We start from the raw sequence: 17823 nt of genomic DNA on the forward strand, positions 1-17823 counted from the left end.
ATGTGGTTTTTTTACATTTAATATGAAAATGTGCTTTGTCCCTTTATTTTCATACCCTTTAGTACTAATTTATGATGACGAATTACAATTTTGTCACCCGGCTGATGGCAGTACGGTAATAGAACCTTTAATCCATTTTAATTAAATTTAATTGCTTGCATCCCCTAGCGTTGGGATGTAAAATTCCAATTCAATTATAGAATTACAACTGCAAATCAAGCAGCCACCAGTATCCTGTAATTGCCTTTTATTGTCAGAAGATCACAAGGTTTTGTGTTTAAACAACCATGACAGTATGCTGTAAAGAAAACAAAGATCCATATTCATTTTAACTGCAGGGTTGTAGTGGCATTCATGTCTCCTTTACGGTCTCTACTCTCTTCCTCAAAAGTCCTTCACTCGATCAGTAAAAAAAAAAAAACAGGATTCCATAACACAGTTCTCATTTATTCCATGTAACAGGGTTATCACTGGGGAGTGCAAAGAAGGAAGAATAAAGCACAATTTCTTGCTGTGGAAAAAAGAAAAGCTTGCACCAGAGTGGGGAAAAGTATTTCATTTCTTAGGAACCCCGTCCGAGTAGTCCTTCAAGACCCCTGCCAAATGGTTGTTGTGGGTCTTGAAATGCCTCTTCCTTTGCCCACCTTGCCTCTTCCTCTTCTGAACAGGTAACTGCAGGGAGCGGAGCGATAGTTAATTCACAAAGTACGTTGTGTTTATAAAATGAAAATCAAGCGGATGGGAAAGCAGGAGACACTAACCCCTTTCTTTGGTCCCATTTCTTGCATGGAGGAGATGCCTTGTCTCTTCAAGTATTCCTCTATCTTCTCTTCATCCATTGCATCAACTGGTACGCTCCGCCATAATTTCTGGAATTCTGCAATTGTAAGACAAGAGTGTGATATAGAAGCATACTGATCAAACAGCCAGAGACAATTTATCATTTTGATCACGCATGATCTGATACAAATCACACTAAACACAGGGCTGGATGAAATTAACAAAGTTAATTTTCATTTATCTTTCTGGAGCCAACAAAGAAACGGGTACGTGATGCAACCAGCATGACTACAAAAAACGTTACATTCTCAAAATACTTTAAAAATTAAGGTTTACCGTCATTTATAAATGTTTTAATAGCCATGTTATGGGCATCCCGAAGCTTTGTCGAATCCTCCTTCAGTGAATTGAACAACCCTACTCTGCCTCTGATTGGCCATTACTCGGTTGGTGTGATTTTGATGGGTGGGCGATGACTGGTTATGTGGAGAGAAAAAAAAACATCACACAGCCAATCAGAGGCCTGTGGGGCGGGTCGTAGCGGCGCCATCATGTAATTCTCAACTAGCATAACAGCTTGTTAGCTGGAAAGCGACGGCCGTTTTCTCTAGCAACACGGCTTACGTCCGAGTGAGTAGACCGCGTTTTTAACAAGTCTATAGGGGGTCGATATAATCTATAATTAGTCGAAATGGCCGACGTCCGCATGCTGAGAGCGTTTGTACAGCAGCGACTGACTGCGGCTGCCGAAGAGATATTCGAGCTGTTCGAAAGAACCATCGCGGGATACGAGGAGAAACTGGACGCTGTTCTCACATCTCAAGCCCGCTTCGACCCAACAAACGTCCAGCTGCTGCTGGTTGGGGAAAACAAGGCTCCCCTTGAGCCGCAGGAGAGGAACCCCAACGCGAACCGGGGCGACCCTCCGCCTCCGGAGCTGCCGCACATCAAAGCGGAGCAGGAGGAGCTCCGAACCGGCCACACGAGGGAGCAGCAGACGGGAGGGGCGCTGGAGGAGGCTCGGATCACGGACTTCACGTTCACCGCTGTCGCTGTGAAGAGCGAAGGAGACGATGAGGAGAGGCCCCAGTCTTCACCGCTTCAACACGCCAAAGACGTGAATAGAGAACCTGATGGACGGCCATTGTTAGCCAGGAGGTTTGATCCACAGCCGGGCCCTGTTAACCAGATATCAAACTCCTCTGAGCGGAATGTGGATTGTCGTGGTCAGTGGGAGGCGAGTCCACTTCACGCGGGTCTGTACCCCTCGCCTAACGAGATGGATCCTGGATATAAATCCGGGAACAACCCAGCTGGCTTTCAAAAGGCCTTCAACAGAAAGACAAACGGTGAAGTCCAAGCGGGAGAGAAGCCATTCGGCTGCTCCGTTTGTGGAAAACAGTACCTCCGGAAGAAAACCTTAACGGATCACATGAGGCTCCATTCAGAACAGAAATGTTTCAGCTGCTCGGTTTGCGAAAAGACGTTCACGTTTAGGTCCCACGTCGTGTTGCACATGAGAGTCCACACGGGGGAGAAGCCGTTCACGTGCGCGGTCTGCAGCAAGGCGTTTCGATTCAACGAGAACCTGAGGCAGCACATGCGAATCCACACGGGGGAGAAGCCCTTCAGCTGCAAGGCTTGTGGGAAAAGATTCACTCAGCTCCCTCATATGAAAAATCACAAGTGTGCCGTCAGGGCAGTGGAAGCGCGTGAAACTGGAGATGTTCATTGATCTGTTTTTCCCCCACCAGCAGGGTTGAAGCGATGAGAACATGGATTCATTCTAAACTGTGTTACAGTCAAAATTAAGTCCTTTATCCTTTCGGCTGAGAAAGATGTGTTACCGGCTTTTTGGGCAAGTGTTATTGTGTAGATTTACAGGAATGCCAATTTTTGATTTAAAATTGATTACCCTCCTGCTCTATAGGTAGCATGAACTAAACTTCAGGATGCAAGCTTGCGTGTCGACCTCTGACTCTCATGCAGCTTCACACGTGGCTGTAAATCGCGGGCCGAATAAAGCAACAGAACCCGCTTCCTCTACAAATGGGCATGATTCTTGTGCATCGACATCTCGTCGGGACGTCTCCTAGGCAACTCCTTTTTCCAAAAGGAGGCGAGCCTGATGCCACCATGACCTGACCCCTGAGCAAGACGGATGGATGGGTTAATAAAAAATGAGCCATGTGAATCAGAGATTTATAATCTTACTGACCCTCCTGTTTTTAATCCGATTGTCTAAAACATACATTGTGTTTGGTTTCAGTCAAAGGAATAAAGGTGATTGAATATGAACACAGGTTTCTCTATGAAATACTTTGTCTCTCAGACTGGACTGGACTGCTGAATAAGGGACATTGACCAGTCAGCGTATTGTTGAATTAACACAGCGACCCGTCCTCCGTCTGGTTTCAGGATTGATTTTTATAGTTAACTTCAACATCAATAACTTGTGGTAAAAAAAACATGTTTTGAAACATCTGTAACTGGTATAAAAGTATTTTCATTGTCAAGCTGCAAGCTTGTTTATCATTTAAAAAGCTTAATTGATGGAATGGGGGGGGGGATCATGTCCCATTACTATAAAGTATACTGTTAATGTGTTCTGCGCAAGATGAGTCCTTCAGACCTCATATTTGAATTGTTTATCAGGGTCGGAGCACGTCAGCAAACCGAATGTAAGTCACAGCCAGGAAGGGATGATAGTATTGATCTTAATTTACACGACAACCTGCAAAGACGCAAATTCAGTATTCCTCCGAAATCTCATGAAATCCTCAACAACATTTAACGGCGAGTTGTCATGTTTCCAAACGTGATGCTAAGCACAGCACACAAGAGTTCTGTGGACGTTTCCTACACTCTTCAAATTGGCATAGAAGTGATTTGACTCATGTAATCCTGTCTCCGCCTCCAGGATGGATGACAGATGGCAATACAGTTGTGTGATAAGGCACTATAAAACTGTTAAAGTCAGGCTTTGTAATCTTTATCTGTTTAAGGGTGAAAAGTTAACATTCGATTTGTAGGTTTCTAATGAGACAGACAATACCGACTTGCACTTACCTTCATCTACAGTAAACTGGCAATGCTTGTCATTGTAGAATAGGATCTTCTTCTTATCTGGTCTTGTCACGAAGATGATCTGATCTCCCAAAGCCTGAGGACGCACAGAATGCCTCTGGTAATATTGTTCATTCACCATAGCTTTATCTCCATTAAACTGCGTCAGCCATTAGGTGCTGACGCAAACTATAACATCAGGCTTTAGTGTAAACATACGAAAGCTTCAGCATAATTATTTGCATCTTACTTTGATGGCTTTGGCAGAGTTTGGGAGCCCTTCCTCAACGTCGTCCAGCAGAACTCCCCCGAGGCCCAGCTGGTCATGCTTGTCCAGAAGCCTCAGCAAGGCTTTCTTGTCCTTCAGGTTGAATTTGGGCTTGAAGCCATACGAACCATCGCGGACGTCAATTTTTGGATTGTTGACCAACGCCTGAGTGACAGAAAGTGAAGTCTTCGGTCCTATTCACATGCAAATAGTTTAAATACAACACGTCACAGCTCTGCTGCCATGAACTGAAGGTACATTTTGCTACCTGTAGCTACCTTCAAGGTCAATTCAGAGAATTTGGCAATAAATCTAATGGACCCGATGTGCAGATCATGTTTAACGCAGGACGGCCACATCCAACTTCTGAGCTAGGCCACTAGGACAGTGGGGAAGTAGCTGATTTCCTCAGTCAAAGGCTTGATTTAACTGCAGTTTGTCCCCATCAAGGACTTAATGTTCACCTTTGATGGTGATTGGATGCACTATTCATCACAGAAGCATTCCAAGCTTATACTGTACTGGTTCAGATGTCAAATAGTGTGTCTGAGAACTGAGACGTGGTCGGGTTCTGTTAAAGAAAGTTGAAAGGCTACAGATGAAGATGTGTTTGATTGATGGCAATTTGAAAGCAAAGAGAGAATTTCAGAAAATCCAAAGAGAGAAAACTCTGGATGGATTCAGGTCAGTGAAGTGGCGTGCAAGGACACAGGTCGTCCTGGTGATAATATATAAAGACAGCGAATGACTTGAGAAACGTAGACACACCTCATTCATCAGCCACTGTTTCTGTTTCATGCTGATGTCGAGTAGTTTGGTCTCATCCAGAATCTCCTCGAGGGCCAGAAAGTGTGTGTCTCCGTTCTGATGCCTTGTCTGAGAGTTAAAGACAAATAAGCAGAATGAAAAGTCAACAAGGCTCCCAATTTCTCCAGTGATTTAATTCCTTGCATCCCAGTTGGTGTTTTACAGTTTTAAAAACTGCATGTATAACAGAAAGCCAGAGAAAATAACAATCTGTATGGCTGTTGCTGTCAAAATTAGCGATCGATCGATATTCAGCATTTTCTGATGGCCGATAAGAGAGCAAATTTAAAACTGGGTTATTTTGGCTCTGATTCAGCCGCACCTCTCCGTCCGTAGTCGCTACTGTCTCCAGCATTGCCCCACCTACAGCACCATCTGATTGGTTACATGCAGTGAAAGCTGTGCTCAGACACTGGACAGTGCTCATTCACACGGTGGAGAGGAGAAAATGTTTTACAAGTGAAGAAACTCTGGAGAGCATATATCTCTATATGAAGATCTCGATTCTAGAAACGTAAGCAGCCAGTATTTTCACTTTTACTACAAAGGAATATCGGCTCCAAACATCGGTTATCGGCCTCTTTGACTAAAGCCCTGAAAATAAATAAAAGAAGAGGAATCATGTCAATGGGAGTAAACTACACCTTCCATAAACCAGGTCTTTTTTAGAAGCAAATATTTAAAACATAAGTACAGTTACCCTATTGTTGTAGAATGTTTTTTTTTTTATTCAAAGAATACAGAGGGCTTACCTTCATGTAGTTTACGATTTTGGCCAAGCAGCCGAACTTGTACCCGGAGCTTGCCTTGATGTTAATGTTGCCATTACTAGACTCTGGGGAAAAAGAGAATGTGCAGAAGGCCAAAGGTGTAAACATCACATTATTCATTATAACAGCTGATACTACTGATGCGCAAGGACAGACATGACCTCGCGCATTATTCTACATTTCTCATGTAGTCAACACATTAAATGCAAATCAACAATGGTTGCAGTTTGTATGTCAATACCAGCCTATTCTCTGTTCACATCCCCATAAAAACATTTTTTTATTTATTTTTTTACTCGTGCTGAAAACCGTTAATCATGAATGATTCATGGTGTGGGTGGGAGCGGCTGTTGCTGTGAACGACACTGTGGGCAGGAATGAATGAATGGTGCAGAGGCAGGGCAAAAAAAAAAAAAAGAAAAGCACCAATGACGGAGAGGGGCCTGTTCCATTTAATGGAGACATGAAGCTCTTCTGCAAGGAGTGGCGGAGGGAGGGAGCAAGTGCATGTGTGACGACAGAGGGTGCAGGAGAGCCCTGAAGAGGAAAGCAGGTCGACGAGCCAGAGAGGAAAAACGGGAGCGATAGGGGGGAGGACCAAAAAGAGGACAGTGCATCGGGTGACGTGCATCTTCCAAAGACTGCGCTAAATATACACGTGAGTCTGCAGATTTTTCAGAACAGCGTCATAAAAATAACGTGTCTGTCTGGCAGCAACTACCGTAACCTTATTTTGGGTCTCTAAGCTGTTCTTGGACTCGTGTAGCAAAGAATATGCTATTTTAGAATTAATCACGCATTTTCATACAGCAGTCAATTCCTTCTGCACTGCATAATCAAATCTAGCAACTCTGCTATGTATGTAAAAGTGTAATTTATGCCATAACATAACTGAGCGAAGATCTTACGGTGGCAAATGTAATAATAGGGTCAAGCCTGAGTCCAGGCACAATGGATTCCGTAACATGGATCGGTGTCTGCACTCTCCTGGTTTGATTGCCAAGCTTGAGATTCAATCTGTGTGTTTTTATTTCTCCGTATGATTTGTATTGATGTTTGTGCGTGACAAAGTGCACAAGTACATGTTTGACAAAAATCAATGCCATCCTGACAGCTGTGAGGAGCCAGCCAGGGGCATGAGGAGTGAATCATTTCTTTGGTGTGTGTGTGTGTGTGTGTGTGTGTGTGTGTGCGTGCGTGCGTGCAGTGAGAGGCGGTCGCTATGTAGCCTGAGAGCACTATCTGGCCCCATGGCGCCTTTACGGGACCGGCTGGGGTGGGGCTCATTTAGGTTGAGCGAGCAGCGTGTGATTACTCTGACAAATGAAAGGATCGGGGTAGGGGGGGCAAATCAGGCAAAGCAAATTAGATAAAGAGGTTGTTGCCATGGCAACATGAGTTTAAGTGAAGTTGACTGGAGGATGCTTAAAAGGTGAGCAGGGAATCAGGCTGCGTTAGCTCAGAAGAAAATACCGCCCTCGCTGCGTTCTTCCCTCTGCTCCCATAAACTAGCCATCCGCCTTCTTGAGGCGAGCACATAACTACCAGTATTTCTTTTGTCTCAATCTTCTGACAGACAAAATCAAGTAATGTCAGTGGCATTAACAGTCTTTTTTTTTATTTATTTATTATTGCTTCAGATCAGAAATCATGGCCAATATCACCGCCCTTCCACACCCCAGTAGCCACCCATGGCACCCAGAGGCTGTCCCTCTTTCCCTGGTCTCCTTGCAGGGCCAGGATGTCTACCCTTTCCATGATGGCTGGAACGTGGCCTGCTTCGTCATCCTTCTGCTCTTCATCCTCACTGTCCTGTCTCTGGCAGCCTTGGCCGTGCTTTATGAGCTACTGGACTGCGGGTGCTGTGCCAAAGGGAAGACACATCAGCAGCTGCAGGCAGAGGGGATGGAAAGCTGCAGCAAGCTGATGGCCAACGTTAGCAAACAGTCTGAATCCCACACTGAGGTGGTTTAAAGGCTGCAAGGATTCAAATGAATACCATGAATCTGGATTTCTTCGCTGAAGTGGCAATACCGAAGCACTGACTTTGGATGCTGGGAGAAAATGACTTTTAAAATGACTCTAACTGTTAAAATTCTCACAATTAAGAGGATGCAGATGGAAGACACATGATAAAGTAAAAGAGCATTGTAAAAAAAAATGTAAGGGGCAATTTGGCCCCAATAGTGAGTTAGTGTTTCCTTTTAGTTACACACACAATGCACATGAAGAATGAAAGAACTAGAAAAGCACAGACCTCCGCCAAGCAGCTCATTCCCCTCATGATTAGATTTACACTATCCACACGGTAATCTGGATCATCACAAAAAGGTTCTAAATTGTTCTTGGTATCTTTATACACCATCCATGAAAATTAAAAAGGAATTATTGTTGTGCATTTAAAAAATTTAAATACACATTAATTCTTCTGGATGAGATCCAGAACACATTTTGCATGAATAATTTATATCGGACCCCTTTACTTAATTTCATTGCATCATCGTGCGAAATGACAACAAAATGCTATTCTATTCTTTATGACTGTGATTCTTGGTGAGGGAATTGAATGCATATTTTATAAGTATATGATTTTTTTTAAAGCCTCCATTATAAGGAAATTGGAAAATCTAATTTGTTTTGGTATCCAGATCCCTCTCAAAATTTAATGGGATCCAAGTTAGACCAAGACACATTTTAAGATTTCTTTTCCATCAAGATCCATCCGGCAGTTTTTCTGTGATCATTCTAACAACCAGACCAACAAAATACGTCAAAAACAGCCTCGTCGGCAGCTTAGTTCAACAATAGCAGTACTTGAAATATTTGTGTTCTGGTTGATATGTTGCACGCCGACATCATACCCAAGTTCAGATAATAAGTATTCTAGTGTGACGACAGCTGTACTGCTTACTACCAAGTAAAATGTCGACCGAAAATGGAGCCCAAGTAAGAAGGACTTCGCTTGGCTTATCAGTGTACATTTTGATAAAGCCAATGATTGCCTGTCTTTTTCATGAACTATAATAAACAATATGTTCATAAGTCTAACACAATCTCATGATGAGTGACAACTGATTATTGGACATTGATGTAATTGTGTATGCCATTTTTGAGCACAATGTATGATTTCATATGCCTTACCACAAAATGCCTAATAAATGGTCACTGAATAATGTGAGAGAGTTCTTTGTGTTCACCAACAGGACAACACACTCCAAATGCACCAGGGTAGAGCCGAGCAGAGACTGCAGCGCTCAGAAATGACACAACTAAGCTGATTTTCACTTGCATTCAAAACCGCTGCACTTTCTATGCTCTTCTGTGCCGACGCCGGGGTGTAAATGGTATTCACTTATATATAGCGCTCTTTACACATTCGTGGTGCTTCACAACGAGGACACTTCCACCCGAGGACCAGTCAGAGCCAGGAGCCGCTGACCTTTCGGTTACTGGACGACCCGCTCTACCGACTGAGCCACAGTTGTGTCCACCTTCCCGTGCCAGTCAATCTCCAGGAGGAAAAGAGCAAGTGTTGTTCATCCGTCTCGACTCATCAGACAAGCAGCTGTGTCTGTGTGTGTTGATTAAGATGGTGGTCACATTGAAGTGTCCTAATGAATCCCTTAATGCATACTCAAAGTACTTAGTTCACAAAGATCAGGCTGTGACATTGTGTTATTTACTGTACAAAAATGTTCTAAATGTGAAATAATGTATTAGAGGAATGTAATATTCTTTAAAGTGCCCTTTCTACCTGTGTTATCTTTTGAAAATAGGCTGAATATTATCAATGATGAAAACATAATTCAATAAAATCCAGCCAAGACAAATTATCTCTCTTTTCTGTTACATATATTTATTATTCTTATTTTTCTAGATGGAAATTCTGACTGGTGCATCCCTTTCAATGACTTTTGTGCAGTGATGATCGGCACAGGACTTTTTTGTAGCAGTACAAAAGGCTGCTAAAAAACATATTAAACAATGTTCATGTTTAATACATAATAAAGGAATTTGCCTTCCTTTATTAGCCACTAGCATCACCAGTAAACAGTTCCAGAAACATCTAAACCATCCAATTTCAATATTTCCCAACATCTTGAGTCTTTACTTACCAGCACTGTGTTTGGATGACGAGGAATGCTCCTTGTCGAGTTTCGGTTTCTTTTTCTTGTGTGATCCAGAATCTGAGTTTGACTGTCTTTTCTCCACAGCCGGAGTGGAGAGAGCTCTTTTCTTAAACAGCTCCCTGTCCTTCAGTAGAGCCGGATCCATCCTGGCTGACTGGGCACGAAATGAAAACAACAAATGAGAATAAGCAACAACCAAAGAGGACCCAAAAAAATTATTCTACATTTAGTACTTTGCTGAATTATTATTATTTTAACTCCAAGAGATGGCGCCATTATGAGATTGGAAAAGGGAAAGTTTTTACATACTAATACGGGAAAGAATACGAATCAATGTAACCACTGCCAACAAATACCCAAGTATACAGATAAGTTTCATCATCTCTGAGACCAAGCATTAATGTGTCGGGTTGATAACAGACACATGTTCTAGAAACAATAAGCACTTGTTAGTGTGCAGAAAGGCTCTCAGGGACGGGGGCTACCGGTTAGCTGTCCTGCTTTGAACGCTAATAATCAATCTGAATGAGCAGCAGCATTAGCCATACCTTTACCAGTCGCGTTACAAAACGAAAACAACAGACACGTGTACAATGGGGTGTTGTTGTTGTTCGAAGGAGGTCTGTCGTTGCTGATTGCGATCATGCTAACACGTTACGTAGCAAAACACTGTACCGCATTCAAGGAAACTGGATTTACGTCGACCTGGGCGACTGAGAAACGTACACAGGCACGTTGAACAGCATCAATTCAATCAGCGTAGATGCTGCCGTTATCGATAAATGCAATCATGGCCCAACATTCAGCTCGTCGTTTACCCGCAGCGCATCAAGCTGATTTAATTCGCCGCTATTCTACTGAGCTTTACCTGACACTTTGTTCCTGCTGTCAGCGGCAGGCTGAGTCCAGAAAGAATAAGCGTAAATCTATCTACCGATCCACGCACGCTATGGAGGAGATATACTTTACTCGGCGAAATGCCGCTTTAATTTCTTGAACGACAATGTTAGCTAGCATCAACGAGGTAACTTCACTCGCCAAATATCTATTGCTTTTCCTCCTCTTGCTCTTCTTCGTGTGTTTTTCTTCTTCTTCTTTTTTCTTTATTCGTGTATTGCCGCCACCTATTGGACTGGAGGATGCACATGAATGAGCGTGGGAGGTTTTTATTTTGTTTTTTTTTATTCCCTTCGCCGAGGAGGTCAATATCAGAATAATATATGGAATAAGTAAGACATTAGACTTAAAATGTTCCCCCCTATAGACACAAAATAAAGTACCGGTAATTAAAAATTAAGAAGTAATTTGATCATTACTGCAAACATTTTTTCATGTTCAAGTCCAGAACAAAGAAACCAGTTCAACCAACCTTGCCTTTCTGCACCTTCTCGAAGAAGAGAGTTGTGTGGCGGCGAGATTTATTGCTCACTCATCGAACTTGTATCGTTGTTGCACTGTACTTGTACTGTGAAGACAATAACAATAAAAGCTGCATCATTCCTGTATCATGCAAATCGCAGAGGAACTTTGCATCTCCAAAACTTATAATTAATGATTCAGCAGGCCAGTAAAAGAAGTACACTCATATAAATGATTAAATATGGGTTAACCTAATCCATTATGAATGAATTACACTGCTTAGACATAGCAGAGAGAGAGACATGGCTCGACCACGCAATCACTAGAAGTGTAGGTAAATTTTGCACGCAAAAGGATGATCTTTGGAATGAAGACTAATCAGTGTCTAGTATGGCTCAACTAAAGAGAGGGAGTGTGCAAGGCAGCACTATAATATAGAGGTGAGAAGGATTTATATGCATCACCCAGGTTTCCTGGATGGCCATGCCAAAGTTTGCATATTTTTATATTGTATGTGGCCTAAATAGCAGCATCAAATATATTATACTAATAAAGTTAATTTAAGCAAAAAAGGTATTTAAACATTGAACATGAACATCTACAGTAACCACTGGATGGCAGTAGCACAACATTATATTCTGCTCCTGAGTTGTGTGGCACAAACTCATTGTCTCAGAGAGACAGAGAGAATAAAAACAGCCAAACCTGATGTTTTGACATGAGTCTCACAGGGGGGAGCTCATCCACTAATCTCTCTGAGGCATCTAGATCACCATGCTAAATATAAATAGAGAGGTTCCTGGTGCAAAACCCTTCCTAACAGAGATTTAGAGACTGACATGATGTTCTGCTGTAAAACAGGCAAGCAGTCTAGTGGCCTTGTTTAAGTGTTCCCTCTGTTCAGCCCTTGCATCATAGTAATCGATCTGTTTTTGACTGAATGGTAAGAAGCAATCTGGTCAAACCAAGCAACCCTCTGTCATATCTGATTCCTCGAAAGGATTATGAACCAGCTCAGTCAATGCAAGGTGGCTGAGGCCTTGTTAGGAGAGATGGCACAGAGACTCAAGGATTGAACAGTTTGCTGTAGATGCTGTTTGTTCTTTTATTGTGTACAGTACTTGTAAACATGATTGTATCCCAGAATTACACTTACGATTGACTGATGGAAGGCCAATAAAGATGAGTGGAGTCAATTTGAGTTGATCCAGTATACAGTGTAGTGGAGACTCAATTTATGTTACTCTACCTGATGATGATGATGAATATATTTATTAGATAGAATGTTAGAGTACAAGTACAGTCACACAGTAGCATGTATTACAGTACAAGTACAGTCACACAGTAGCATGTATTACAGTACAAGTACAGTCACACAGTAGCATGTATTACAGTACAAGTACAGTCAAACAGTAGCATGTATTACAGTACAAATAACGTCAAACATCCTGTCTAAGAGGAGCATTTCAAAAAAGCCCTTGCGGGCTTGTTTCCGTTGAAAGTCCTTCGTACATAAATCATCCACAAAAAACAATACAAATAACAATACAAATAAAAATAAATCCAATATTAAATTACGCAATTGATGCAACGTAACATTAGAAAGACAAAAATAAAATGTTATTACACCGCCAGTGCAAACTAACAATTAATCTAAAATAAATTACACCACTGATGCGAGATGACAATAAATAACTTACATAAATTACAATAAATTACTAAAGCAATTAATACGTGCAACATAGGTGGACAAAAAAAAAGGAGGGGGGGTTTGACCCGGAGAGAGTCGTGATGACTATCTCCGTTTCTGTGCCCCTGAAAGGTGTATTTTTAGGGCCTTTTTGAAGGAGGCCAAAGAGGTGCATGTTTTGAGGGCGGGAGTCAATCCGTTCCACCCTTGGGTGGCTGTATTGTAGAAAGATGATTTACCCATGTTAGTCCTATAGGAGGGGGTAATCAGGTTGTTGTTTGAGCTCCCTCTAGTGTTGTGGCTGTGGGTGTCACTAAATCTGTGGAGGTGTTCCGTCAGGTATGCAGGGATTGAGGGGACTGAGGGCAGAGCTGCATTGACTATTTTAAATGCCAATCCCATTTTGAGTTGTTTAACCCTGTCTTCTACCCTGAGCCATTTTAGGCTAGCAAAATGTCCAGGAAGAAGGTGGGTCATGGGCCCCAGATTGAGGAGTAGCCGAATCAGTTTGTTTTGGGAGGTTTGGAGCCTGGTTTTCAGGGACATTTTGATGTTTGAATACCAGGAGGTGCTAGCATAGTCAAAGAGGGGCTGAACGAGGGCTGCAGCAAGCGTCCGGAGAGCACTTTTGTTGACAAAAGCAGACATTCTGCCCAAAAATCTTGTTCTCTGATTGACTTTTTTGATCACCTTAGTTGCCATACTATCGCCAGACAGGTATTTGTCAAGAACACAGCCCAAATAGGTAATCTCTTCTTTGCTGGAGATGACTGTATTATCGACTGTGACCTTGAAATCATTAACATTTATCTCACGCAGAGAGTGTTTAGACCCAAAAAGAATCGATTCGGTTTTACCAAGATGTAGTGACAGTTTGTTATCGGTAAGCCAAGTACGGATTCTGGTGAGCTCAGAGCTGAGAGCCTCCTCAACCTGCACTTTGTCCTCTCCCGAAATCAGGAGTGCTGAGTCATCAGCAAACAGGAACAATTTGCAGTTACAGGCAGCATTCATGTCGTTAATGTATAGGAGGAACAGTAACGGCCCCAGAATGCTGCCTTGAGGAACCCCGCAGCTTACCGGGAGGGACGAGGACAAGGTTCCGTTTATGTCTACCATTTGTTCTCGTCCCTCAAGGTACGATTTCATCCAGTTTGTTGATGTGCTATCAAAACCAATCGCCCCTAGTTTATTCAATAGGATTGAATGGTTGACCGTGTCAAAGGCCTTCTGGAGGTCCAGCATGACCATGCCGCAATACTTGCCCGAGTCTACTTCACGCTTAATGTAGTCGGTCAGATATATGACCTTGAGCAAATATATTAATTCTCCTATCATCATTCCCTAAAATCAGTCTTTATGGAAATATACCAAATAATGGCTCTTAAAACACATCTGTGTGTGCAACTATAACGTGCACGCGTAAGTGTTAGTGTGTTGTGTGGGTGCCTGGGTGGCATCGGAGCGCGATGGGACAGGTGGGTTATTCGAGTGTGTGGTGTACAAACCCTGCGGGAGTAAACTAATCCTCGTTCCTGGTGCTAATCTGTGTATTGAACTTTTGTTGGCATGGGGGAGGGGGGGGGGGGGTAGCGACACCTGATGCTTTGGGGTCAAAGCTACCTGTGTGCGGGTTTGTGAGTGATGCTCTCTTACCCTTTCAAAATGTCACAGAAAAGGCCGTCTCCCATAATGTTGGCTCACAATGTGGGTTTAAGTGCCTGTGCGTCATGATAATCGCCACTGTCGACCTCTTCAAATACAACATTTCTATTGATGTTTTTATGTGTGCAGATAAAACAGGAAGTGTGTATTACTTTAAACATGTAATTATCCTGTCTTCTTCTTCTCTGTTCTCTTAATGTGTGTTTATATATCCACAGTCACATACAGTGCAAAGCAGTCCACAAAATAAAGTTTTAAAAACAACTAAAAATGTTCAGTGGGGTTTTCTTATTCTTATCAACTGTTTTCATAGTTATGTATTGATTAAATTTTTTTTTATCAACTGTCAGCGCCTCTTCATGAATTGAAAGACCCACTTTTTCTAATCATCATGCATATCATGAATGTTAACAAGGATTTTTGGGACAGAAGAGAATGTGATACAAAGTCATGAGCAAAGAACATCAACATGAACAACTCATGAGCCTGATTAAGCGTCTTGAATTCGCTTACCGATACATGGACGTAGTGAAGGAGGACATGAGAGTGGCTGGTGTTGGGGAGGGTGAAGTGGAGAACATTGATTTGCTCTGGCGAACCCCTCCCGGACAAGCCGAAAGTACAGTAGTAGTAGTAGTAAGTTTCTAACCCATGCGACAAATGTGGCTGAAATCAAAAACAATGAACCGTGGTGCTGAATCCAGGCTAGAATTATCCGCCTACAGTCTCTCACCATTCGTTCTAATCTATTCCTTCAGGGAATAACAAACAATTAATAAATCCATAGAGCAGGAGCAATGTTGATCATCATTGCCAAAGAGAATCAGAAAACGCATGTGCGAATGTTGCATTATGATGCTTAAGCCTTAGTTCATTCAGGAGCACATCAGTTTTGCCACCTGTAGTTGACCTTTGACCTTTTTCAAGACCATCACTTTCCCTTTTGTTTTAGTTTGGAGTGCGCCAGTGGCGGCTGCTGGTCATTCAAGCAGGGAAGCTCATTTCTTTCTGGCCTACATAATAAATGTTACACCACGCTAGTCGTTTTTAACAAGGACAAAGTCGCTGGGGATCGGTAAAGTCTCCGGGTCAGTTCAGAACAACGGAATGAAAAACTTAGAAAATGGTCTGGTGATTTATACTTCAAGATCTCTGAGTGGCTTATTTCACAGATCATCCAATCATACAGAAGCCGAGCGTTCGATGGTCGGGAAAAAGCCCAGCATTTATCCAATGGCCGTCCAGGAGGTGATGACAGACCGAACCCAAACTACAATGGATTGACTGCATGGTTTATTTAGCTGTTTTTGGGTTGATAAGGACCCAAAATCACCATAATAGTGTAGAAACATAGGAAAAGTGAGTTTTTCATAATATGGGACCTTTAACATTTAGGGGTTCATAGGGATAAATGGATATCCATGTACCGGTAAAGCCAATTCTGGCACCCACCTGAGCTGCCACCAAACATCCACTTTACTCTTTTAATTCCTGCTTTTTAATATCACTGTCACTATCTTCACAAATCTTTTGACACAACCATCTCTTTCACCCTCTTAGACACACACACACACACACACACCTACACTCACACACACACACACACACGCACACACTCATTTCCTTACACACAGCAATCTTTTGAAAATCACTTCCTTGATTCACATCTTTGCCCCCCCCAACACACAATTTATGAGCACTTTATTGAAAAGTAGGGAGGTGGTAGAAAACCAGACATAATTGCCCAGGGTGGTAAGTTATTGGAAAATGGATGAATTGCTTTTTTCAGGGAAGAGCTGTGAGGCTGTCAGGGATAAAGAAGGATCCTTAATAACACTGAAGGTCAGGTGCATGGATGTTGGGTAGCGGTAGTGATTTCTTTCTGCTGCAGTGTGGGAGATGAATAAAAGCATCTTGCATCTTTCCTATCCCCCGGTCTGCATGAGCAATTTATCAGTGTGTTCTGTGGGCATGTGTGTATGAAAGCACATCAGTTTGTGTGTGTATAATATGCCAATGACACTGCTACGCTCTGCCAGCTGGGTTCAGCTGAGTACGACTATGGCTCCACGAGATAGGAGAGTTTATCTTTATGGTTACATTCAGACACCTACAATATTGAGTATAGTATTATAGCTGAGTGGGGTACATAGCCTCACAATATCGGTTGAGTTTTGATTAGGTCTGTTATATGGATGTGTATTTGTGTCACTTTGTTTCATTTCCATTCTCTCACTTCCAGCTTCTTCAGCTATTCTAACTATTTCAGGGTTTTGGAAAGTACATCACAGGTGCGGGAAACTCTGTGTTGAGTGTCTTTATGAAGTAGCTAGGATGTTCACAAAGTTTAGGATAGTTTTAATGAAGCATCTCCTTCTGCAAGCGCTGTCACTTGAGCACGTTGGAGGCGCCTGCAGCTGTAAATGAAGACAAGGGGTTGTCTTGGATTGCTAAAAGTTGAAAACCATTACAAAGATTGCCATAGTATTGTTCATATTTTGATCATTAGAATACGGGTTTTTTTTGGTTTGGGTTTTTTTTGCCAATGAGAAACCCAGACTGTTTCTATTTGTCAGGAAACATAAAGGAAAACATCTACAGATACAGACATTTCTGTGAAAGTAAAAATCTGCTACGCTATTTTACAAGACACAGCTACTATGTCATGCACATTATGCAGAATCCATTGCTAAAACTAAGTCACTTTTTTATGATCCAAACAGAAACATAATAGAATTCAGTAAAACAACCTTGGCTCAAAGTTCCTATGTTCCTCCCACCAATCACTCAGTCAAATAATTTGGTCAAAATAAAAATTTTCCTTCACATTTTAGTCCAAATATGTTATTTCAGATGCAAGAGGGAGGGTGGCCATCACAGCTATTATATGTATACATCTCTGTGTATCATTTCCATGCAGTAGAAGCAGTCTCATAGATTATTAAATAGCTTGTGGTATCACTGTTTTTGCATATTATAAATGCAATTAAATATATATATATAATCTAATACCGATCCCTCTTTTGGGTCAGTATTGCATCATTCGAACAAAATTAATATTTTTTCTAATCAGCTGAGACCAAATCATAAGAAATATAACATGAACCCAATGCAAGTATCTTCTTATAGTCACACAGTCAACTTTACTCAGCTGTATGTGTTTAAAAACTAATATTCATGGTGAACCTATAGATTTTGGGCAATGAAGTAAAATTAAATCACAAATAACAGCTTATACCTTTAACAATAGCAGGTTGTGTTTTTATTTTTTTTATCCTCTTAATGTAT

The 17823-nt window shown here is 41.9% G+C and overlaps 2 protein-coding genes across 2 annotated transcripts; one reads left to right on the forward strand and one right to left on the reverse strand.

Annotated features, from left to right (window-relative positions):
* Positions 1-426: 426 nt before the first annotated feature.
* gtf2e2 (general transcription factor IIE, polypeptide 2, beta) lies at positions 427-10845 on the reverse strand. The gene is made up of 8 exons (XM_068751223.1): positions 10690-10845; positions 9807-9975; positions 5674-5756; positions 4883-4990; positions 4097-4279; positions 3850-3943; positions 762-877; positions 427-672 (listed from the first exon to the last, which is right to left on the reverse strand). Exons 2-8 carry the CDS (start codon positions 9964-9966, stop codon positions 556-558), a joined length of 861 nt encoding a protein of 286 aa, XP_068607324.1. The 5' UTR covers positions 9967-9975; positions 10690-10845; the 3' UTR covers positions 427-555.
* On the forward strand, positions 7342-7665 carry smim18 (small integral membrane protein 18). Its single transcript, XM_068751429.1, has one exon. The coding sequence runs from the start codon at positions 7342-7344 to the stop codon at positions 7663-7665; it is 324 nt and encodes a 107-aa protein (XP_068607530.1).
* Positions 10846-17823: the final 6978 nt, after the last annotated feature.

Source organism: Brachionichthys hirsutus, chromosome 17 (genome assembly GCF_040956055.1).
Source record: "Brachionichthys hirsutus isolate HB-005 chromosome 17, CSIRO-AGI_Bhir_v1, whole genome shotgun sequence".
Taxonomy (NCBI): Eukaryota; Metazoa; Chordata; class Actinopteri; order Lophiiformes; family Brachionichthyidae; genus Brachionichthys; species Brachionichthys hirsutus.